Source organism: Apis dorsata, unplaced genomic scaffold (genome assembly GCF_000469605.1).
Source record: "Apis dorsata unplaced genomic scaffold, Apis dorsata 1.3 scaffold_44, whole genome shotgun sequence".
Classification (NCBI taxonomy): domain Eukaryota; kingdom Metazoa; phylum Arthropoda; class Insecta; order Hymenoptera; family Apidae; genus Apis; species Apis dorsata.
The window spans coordinates 1,558,378-1,567,923 of NW_006263346.1; the positions used below are offsets into that span (position 1 = coordinate 1,558,378).

At 29.3% G+C, this 9,546-nt stretch overlaps 2 protein-coding genes across 4 annotated transcripts in view; one reads left to right on the plus strand and one right to left on the minus strand.

Moving 5' to 3' along the window:
- Positions 1–4,508: 4,508 nt before the first annotated feature.
- Positions 4,509–7,675, minus strand: LOC102674988 (probable isocitrate dehydrogenase [NAD] subunit alpha, mitochondrial). The gene is made up of 6 exons (XM_006608792.2): positions 7,515–7,675; positions 7,090–7,212; positions 6,187–6,359; positions 5,718–5,952; positions 5,367–5,645; positions 4,509–5,284 (listed from the first exon to the last, which is right to left on the minus strand). The coding sequence occupies exons 1-6, from the start codon at positions 7,539–7,541 to the stop codon at positions 5,045–5,047; spliced, it is 1,077 nt and encodes a 358-aa protein (XP_006608855.1). The 5' UTR covers positions 7,542–7,675; the 3' UTR covers positions 4,509–5,044.
- Positions 7,676–8,464: 789 nt separating this feature from the next.
- Positions 8,465–9,546, plus strand: part of LOC102674421 (heterogeneous nuclear ribonucleoprotein M) — a 4,311-nt gene continuing 3,229 nt past the window's right edge. For 2 of the 3 annotated variants that reach the window (XM_006608787.2, XM_006608791.2), the window contains exons 1-3: positions 8,465–8,641; positions 8,912–9,287; positions 9,393–9,545. In XM_006608787.2, the coding sequence (XP_006608850.1) occupies positions 8,625–8,641; positions 8,912–9,287; positions 9,393–9,545 (546 nt within the window). In that variant the 5' untranslated portion in view covers positions 8,465–8,624. The remainder of the gene's footprint in view (positions 8,642–8,911; positions 9,288–9,392; position 9,546) is intronic. The other variant, XM_031514299.1, reaches the window with a different exon arrangement.

Consider the following 9,546-nt stretch of genomic DNA (forward strand, 5'->3'; position numbering starts at 1 on the left):
ACAGAGGACAATTAGGGGAACACCGAGGAGTCCCCGATGTGTGCGCGCGGAATGACAAGAGATACGTGGCTTTTAGGGACGAGGGCAAATCTGTGACGGGAGATATCGATCTGCCGTCTCATTTGCAAAGGAAAAGTTGAATGGAAAAGTTCGTGGGCGATGTTCGCGCGCGATTAGACCAACGAAGATGCTCTTCCACGTACGCAAATGGAAATTTTATTTATTTCTGCATAATTACGTTTCTTTCCTCTTTCCAATGTTTTTTGAAGGAAATTTTATGAAATTGATGATACATGATGAAATAGACGTAGCAAGAAGATAGAATTGTTAATTGTATACTGTATCGATGAAATTTTATATTATGAATAATATCATCAATATTATATCGTAGAAGGCATGTTATGTGTAACAAATTTAAAAATGTTTAAATTTAAATCAGGTTTATTCCTTTTCCCCTTGTAAGGAAACGATTAATAATTTGTATCGTGTATATATAAATAATGATATTTTTCCCCCAAATATTTTACATATTAAATTTAAATCGTGGTATCGTGATTAACACGAAGCACCAAGATCACTTCACCCCTTGTTGCTCCTATCAATTTTCGCTATTTTGCGGCTCGACTCTGGAATCACAATGACATCATTCGATCCGAGTCTCTTAACAGGTGCTTCGACTAATTTGCAGCGCGTGATCGCGTAGCTCCTCTTTGTTCACTTCGATGAACGGCTTTTCCGCTCCTGAAATCGTGTATACCTAATTCGAAACGTTAATACGACATTTATGGTATTATACTGTGAAATGGAAACGTACGATATTTGGAAAATTTTCCGGTTAATAGGATTAATCGATACGAGATTCGTGTAGCTTTAATCCGCCATTGTTATCGATTCTCGATTTGACAGTTATTATTATTAATATTATTTGAAAAAATGAAAGAGCTATATGTAATTTCTGGACTATTTTTAGCAAAAAATGGGAGGGAAAAAATTTATCCAATCTTTTTTTTCACATTCAATTTTGTCTTACGATTACTTCTTCAATCGTTTTTTTTTTTCATTTTTACTAGAAAACTTTAAAAAGAAAATGTATAAATGGATCATGGACAATCTGCAAGTACAATCTGCAATCATAAAAGTAAACTTCGAAAGACAATTGTCTGATTTATTTTTAATTATTTTTAATTTAAAAAAATAGTTTTTAAAGAAACGAAACGAGACTCACCTTTTTAATATGGGGTGTATCTTATCATCAACCTCATTCGAGTCTCTTACAGAAAATCTGACATCTCGCAAAGATTGCGTTCGGAGCAGAATAAGTTAAATCGATGTATCGATTTTTATTCTGACTCGATAAATCCGTCCATTGACAGGAAGATCACTGAAACAATCGCAAGAATAAGAACAATTCTCCATTGTGTTTCGTGCACGGAGAAAGAACTACTATCGAAAAGATCGTGCATCTCGATCGTGAAGATAAAAATAATGAAACAGAACCTACCTCCGTGACAACTGGCAGATCCATTAATCCATCGTAAGGCGATTACAAGCCATTCTCTGTGGAATGATTAATTAAGAGCGCAACTTGACAACGAGCAAAGAAACAAACAACAATTTCCTATTGATCTGATTACGAACGAAAGAATAGTTTCCCAGAAAAAATAGTTAGATAACATTTTGGATTACATGGGAAAATGGGATTAAAATTGTTTTATTATGCAACAATGGTTGAAAATTGAATACAGATCGAGTTTAAAACGTATATTTGTATATTATTCGTGAATTTGTTTCGTTATCTATCATTACTTTTTGCTCACCGATTTATTCCAATTACATCCATTTTTATTCTCTATGATCGATCACTTTTTAACAATTTTGAAATTCATGAAAAGTAACGAAATTTTAACATCAAATTAGATAATTTTCAGAACTCGGAATTTATCTGAACGAAACTAACGCACTATGAAAAATAAATCAGATATACAACGATTGGAGATACACGGATTATCCGAATCTAAATTCCAATTTTTAAACGAAAAGTTAAAGGACAATCAATGAATCTGTCGAATTTACATAAATAAATTTCTAACGTATCTATAAAAATTTGTACGACTTCTTTATTTCTTTTTATTCAACTCAAAGATAAGTCTATGCATCTTATGTATCATTTACATTCGTGAAACTCTTCACCAAGCAACTTAAGAAGAATCTCTTTAATAACAAGAGATAAGCCGTGGCGTGGAAACATTTCGTGCGACACTTGCGCTCCAACATTAACATACATATAGAAAGAGAGAAAGAGAGAAAGGATTAAAGGAAGAAAGAGAAAGGGTGAATATTAAGCAGAAAATCTCTAGCTGCTCCGTCAGCAGCTTTTGCATTTCGGTTTGGTTCCCTGAAACGATCGGATCCAACGATTATGAACACCGAGGTGGAAAATAAATTGCGGAACTCTAAACTGAGAGTACGTGGAGCACATTCACAGGGGATAGATACCGATAGATCCCCCTCCCCGATTTATTGTTCGGGTTCGAACTGTCGTTCGGTTTAAAGGCAGAAAACACGGCTTTCACTCGGGGTAAAGGGGGTGAAAGCGGAACGGGGGCAGCGGGGGATCGAATGTAGAGGGGGAGGGGGGAAGAGGTGAGCGGGTGGTGCATGTGCATTATTGGAACGCGACGAGAGATTAAAAACGACTTTTTCCAAAGGATCGGTTCCATTGACTGGGGTGCATTGCGGCGAGTCCTGAATAATGCATGAAATTTGTTCCCCGGAATCGAATCGCTTCTCGTCACCGCCCGGCACCGGAACAAGAGAGCGGGCATAAATCTAAATAATTTCAACCCTCGAATTTTTATTATTCCTATGACTACGTCTGCGCCTCCCGCGTTTGAATATGCATGCCTCGCTTTCCGCACTTCGACCTCGAGTGTTCCACCTTTTGTGTAACCAGCCCTTCGCCACAATCACGATCAGTGCACCTTGCACTTGCCGCTTATAGATCGTCAAACGTTGTTAAACGATCGCTTAGAGATCGCTTGTTTCGGTCGTTTCGAATAAATTTCGATTAGACCGAAAGGAGATCAACTCGGAGAAACGGTTAATTTCTTCTTTTAACAGATGTTTATCTGATTTCTAAGTTTCAATTATATTTCTTCAATTGGTCATACTTTTGTAGCTGTAACTTTAAAAAGGATAAAATAAGAAATAGTTAATATATGTATATAAGAAAAATTTTCGTCATTCTATATATATATATATATATATATATATATATATATCATAGTTGAATAGAAAATTTAATATTAAAAATTTACTAGAAGTCGGTCATTACTCACTCGGGGAATCTCGATAAATCACGGAAAGTATTAACGAGCAGCGAAGATGACACCGGATCTTTCCCCATTCCTTTCTCTTCCTTCGCCGACCATGAAATATAGCCGACAACTTTTCTCATACTTGAGAGTTTTCCTTAGAAGCATACTGTACTATAGAGAAAAGGGTAGGAGAAAGGGGAAAGTTATAAAGTGGTTGAGAATGAAAACTACAACATAACATCACAAAGAGTAAAACTTTGTAATATTGATATCGCAAGAATTATATTTTTACAATTAATTCCTTCCTTAGAATATAAGAATTTAATATAATATAATAAATAGAAATTAAGAAATTCTCATATTACTTTCATATTTATATGGATAATAATTAAAGTTAGAGATAGTTTTTTTAATTATTAAAATATATGTATAGATAAATATACACTATGTATCGTAAACAGTTTTTATTTTTATATTAAAAAATAGAAAAATTTTATGTAATATCTCATCTCGAATTATTCTCTATGTATTCTCTATATATTCTCTTTACAATTGAGACATTCTTTATGATAATTATTAATAAATAATTAATTGAAAAGAATTTCTCAACAAAATATATATGAAAAAATTGTTTGAAATTCTAGCTTTGAAAAACGAGCTTCTAAAATGCAGTAATCTTTAATAAAAAAATAGTAATTAATTTTCAATGTTATATTTCGTATATAATAGAAGATATCAGGAACCGTATAATCAAAATTAGTGGCATGCTTTCTCTATCCTTCTCGAGCAATATTCTTCTTTTCTATCACGAATACCTCCTTGCATATTCTGTTTTTCTATTAATAAGTTGGAGCTTCCAGTATCCATTCACGAGATGGTGCCACGAATAAATAAAATTTGTTGTTAAATTTATTCCATTTATAAGAAAAAAGCAGCAGCAATTTTATATTTATAAATACTTGTTTGAGAAATATTGTAAATGAACTAATATGCAAATATTTTGAAATGAAAAACTTGCAGTGTTCAGAAAATTATATTAATAATAAAAATACACAAGTACTTGTATGCTAAAAATTAGATGGAATTACGTAACTATATAAACCATAATTTCATAAAAATTTTTATTGATTTTAATATGTTATATTTATAATGATTTTTTAAAAAAGTTTTGGGTTAAATAATAAAATATAATTAGAATTTATAATATTTTATTTATGTGTAATACTGCGCAATTGTTTTTTTAAATTCTTCCGCGAGGCACGCATCATTAACAACTTTATTTAAAAGTATTATACATTGTATCTAAATTAATTTACATGCCTATTTTTTTACAGATTCTATTAGAATCCTCCTTTTACAATAAAATAGTATGACAAACATACATGTATATGTATTCAGTCAATACACGCGAGTATTCCGTGGCAATAAAATCATATTAAATGCTATTACACATTAATAAATCCACGGAGATAAATTTAAATTTTACATTAATCTAATTCAAGTACTCAACAAAAAATTATCTAAATGAATGTAAATAGATGAATAATAAAATATTTTTTGTCCATTCTGAAAATCTCTGCAATTTAATTGAATAAATTGCAGATATTTCCAAGAAGTCCATTGAAGTTAATTTTGAAATAATTATAAACATGTTTAAAAACGTTTTACTTCACATGTGTTATTTCTACGAGTATTTGGCAGTTTATACCCAATAAATTTTGCATCATCTATTTTGCTAATGTTAAAACTTTTTTGCAAATTTCATCAGTATATTCGCTACATTTTGCAGATCCACCAAGATCTCCTGTTAAATGTTTACCTTCTTTAATAGTTTCATAAGCACAAGTTTCTATAATTTTTGCGTGTTTATTTAATCCCATATATTTAAGCATCATTACAGCAGAAAGTAATAATGCTGTAGGATTTGCTTTATCTTGGCCTGCTATATCTGGAGCAGTTCCGTGCACCTATTTTAAAATAAAATTATTATTAAATCACGCACTATTGCATTTGCAAAAATATTTATAAAAAAATTTTTTAAAAACATACAGATTCAAACAGTGCACCATTCAAACCAATATTTCCACTTGGTGTAAGTCCAAGTCCTCCAACAAGTCCAGCACACATATCAGATAAGATATCACCATATAAATTAGGCATTACAAGTACATCATATTGACTAGGATCTTGAACCATATTTAAACACACTGTATCCAAATATCTTTCTTCAAATTTAATAGATTGAAATTTTTGTGCAGCTTCTCTACAGCATCTTAAAAATAAACCATCTGACATTCTCATTATATTTGCTTTGTGTACAGCTGTCACCTATAAAATATATTAATAGTTATATAAGATAACTTAATCTTATTATTATTTTTAAATAAATAAATTATTAACCTTTTTTCTATTATTATCTTGAGCATATTGAAAAGCAAATTCTGCTACTCGACTGGAAGCTTCCTCTGTAATTAATTTAATTGACTGTACAACTCCTTCTACAATTTCATGTTCTATACCAGAGTATTCTCCCTCTGTATTTTCTCTAATAGTAACAACATCAACATTGTCATATAATGTCTTGTAACCTTCTAAGGAACGACATGGTCGAACATTAGCATATAAATTAAATTCTCTAAAAAAAAAATTATTCATTGTATAATATAAAATAAGTGAATATTTTAATATTTCTTAAATCTTTATACAAAGTAATCTAAATTTAAATAATGATACATTTACAATAATATTCATGATTATATAATAATTTAAATAAGTTAAGATAGATATCTTAAGAATAAGAAAATATGTGAAGAAATTATGTATAATTAAAGAAGAATCTTAATTATACAAAGATAAAAAGTAAACCTACTTTCTTAGTGCAAGATTTAAAGATCTGTGTCCTTTTCCTACTGGTGTCATTAATGGTCCTTTCAAACCAATTTTATTTCTATTAACTGAATCAATAGCAGCTTGTGGAATACCAAATTTTCCATCTGGACCTTTTACTGGTGTTACATCAACAGATTCCCATTCTATTGGTACCTAATGTTAAAGATAATATAAAAATTATAAATATTATACATTTATACTTATATTATACTTGCATATTATAAGAAATAGAAAATATTTTAATAAAATCTTATTTAATGTTAAATACATTCATTTTCATTATTATTATTATATCAAAAAAAATACATAGACACATATATTAATGTACATATAAATACTAAAAGTTGAGTAACAGTGTTATGCAATACATAATATATGAATGATACTATTAAAGTTTTTTCATTCATGCTGATAAATAATACATTGTTGCTTTTTTTAATATTAACGCTATTTTATACATTATCATTAAACATAAAAATAATTTAATAATTTGATGTATTTAATTAAAGTTTACACATAATATACATTACATATTATAAAAAAAATATATAAAATAAAAAACATACCTTAACTACAATAAGAGCAGACTGAATTAGCCTACAATTGGATCAACCTGTATAAGAGTAAGATTAAAATAAACTCCTTAAGGTTAGTAGTAGGACACATGGGGTCACCTTGTAAGGTTCAAACAAATAATGCAAAAATACAAACAAATACACAATACTCTTATATTATATAAAAATATAACAGAAATACTGAACATGCTATGAACATTTCTATTCAACATTTCTATTCTATTTCTATAGAACATGCATATTACATAAAAATATCGTGCATAACAAAAATTATTAACTTATAAAATTATATGTAAAAACCAGTTTACCTTAGCAGCATCAAAAATTTTTTGAACAGCAATAGAAATTTCAGGCCCGATGCCATCTCCGGGAATAAGTGTACATTTATGAACTTTACTACTGTAAAAACGGACGCAGCCAATTTTCGGAACCTGTTAATCAAATATCGATATTAATAGTTATTCATAAAAATGTGCACAAAATAATATTATACTTAATAAAAAATATAATATAAAGGTGATATTAGAAAAACAATATAATGTTAAAGAAAGACAAAAAAAAAAAAAGATAAATGATATATGGATAGATAATATCATTACTAATACATTAGAACTCAGCAGAAAGATATATAACCAATCTGTGAAGAATTCTAACCTTGTCATCTGGGAAGAGGTAAAATTACATTCACAACATGCTTGTTTCTGAGATTTCTTGATTGACAGGTGTTACTTACTGCATTTCGTATCCACTGCGCTGCCATTCTCACTGTAAATTTTACAATAAAAACACGAACTTCCACCACCCAAAGTAGTGCGCACGTCGAACCAACACCAAAAACGAGGAATGAATCGCACTTGTGATTGGTTCCCGCGAAACAATGTCTTCTGCTATACAGAAACGAAACCACAGATTAAATATTCAATAGATCTATCATCCAATGTATTTTTCTGTCATATAATTCGAAGACTACAAACTCTAGTCACAGACAAGATAATCAAATAGACATACCATCTTATACATTTATCATTCAATGCATTTTCATGTCACAATCTAAACTATATTATATGAAAATATAATAGATGATAGTTCTATTTTATATCTAATTTATAATTGAATTTCTAATTTTTTATATGATTAATACAGAATATAAAACATGGAATACAAAATTTTGTAAAATAGAGATTATTCTATTTTGCGAGGAAATATAATGGATGATATATAGGATATGACGAATGGCTTCATATGTACCGACATTTTGATTTATAAAATAATGACGAATGAAAAAAATTTTTTTATAATAATATCATTGTTTTTTAAATTTTTATTATTATTTTCTAAAATAAATTAATAAAATAAAAATATTAAGAAATTTTTTCAATATTTTTGTAATATTTTTATATTTGAAAAAAAATTTAAGTATCGAATTTGATCAAGAAAACTTTGATTGGTTACAAAATTGAATTTTAATTTTTCCGAATCCAATAATTTGAATCTGAATATTTTTAATCAAATCATTTTTAAGATTATAATATAATTCTATAGAATATATAAAAAGATTTTATTTAAATATAACAGAAATAATTTATAATTGTAATATAACAATGTAATAATTATCGAAATGTTTAACTGAATTTTCGAATTTTGTATGATTCTTTTTAAATAAATACCTATTTTTGAATACAGTAGTTTCCGGTGTGGTTTAGCATTTCCTTGATCGGCCATTTTATAAGACGCTTCGTGTCGCGTATGTTTGCATGCTCGGTATCTTTTACTCTTTTTAATTTCGAACTTCAATATAAGTTCCTTGATTGATTTAGTTCATTCAGTGAAAGAATTCTCAAGGATGATTAAACAAGAGGAGTAAGTATAAAATTTGTATTTATAATAATTTATCTTCAAGTTCCTTGTCGGCACGAAGAATCATGTTCAATTAAACCGACGCTAATACATTTTCCGTATAACAGTAGCATAAAATTTTTGAAAAAGTATTATTTTGATTACATATTTTTAACTAAAGTTTATGTAAATCATAAATAAAAAATTCTATTCGAGTAAAATCTATTCGTATATTAATAAAAAACTATAAAAATTTTTTTTATACATATTCTACATAATCATATTAAACATTAGGGGTCAAGTGCAGAATAATGATGAAAGAGACCGAAGTAGAGAACGTGATCGTAATAGAAGACAAGATCGACAAAATCGTATAAATTCTACAAGTCGTGATCGTAGTAGGGAACGAAACGATCGTGGTGGTCGAAAAGCTTCAGATCGACGAATCTATGTATCAAACATTCCCTATGATTTCCGTTGGCAAGATCTAAAGGACTTATTCCGCACAGAAGTTGGAAAAGTTGCTCATGTAGAACTTTTTACTGATGAAAATGATAAACCAAGAGGTTGTGGTATTGTCGAGTTTGAAGATTCAGATTCAGTAAAAATTGCTGTAGAAAAAATGCACCGATATGATATCAAAGGAAGAAAGCTGGTCGTCAAAGAGGTAGTTAGTATATTGTTATTTTCTCAACTTCCTTATATCCTATTATTATCATAAATTATTATCATATTTTGTGTTAGGAATATATTTTATAATATTTATTTATTTTAGGATTTTGATGTTGAACGAGATAAATATGGTCGCTTGGCAACAGCTCGTAACAATGAAAGGGTTCGTGATGATAGATTTAGAGATCCACCAAGACCACAAGGTGGAGGGCGTCAGAATATGAATGCTCCTGCTGGTGGTGGTGGTGGTGGTGGTG

Coding starts and splice junctions, on each gene's coding strand:
- LOC102674988 (XM_006608792.2), bottom strand. CDS start 7,541: ATGGCAGCGCAGTGGATACGAAATGCA. Junction 6,360..7,089: donor AAATTTTTGATGCTGCTAAG/GTAAACTGGTTT, acceptor CTTTAACATTAG/GTACCAATAGAATGGGAATC. Junction 5,646..5,717: donor AAGATAATAATAGAAAAAAG/GTTAATAATTTA, acceptor TATATTTTATAG/GTGACAGCTGTACACAAAGC.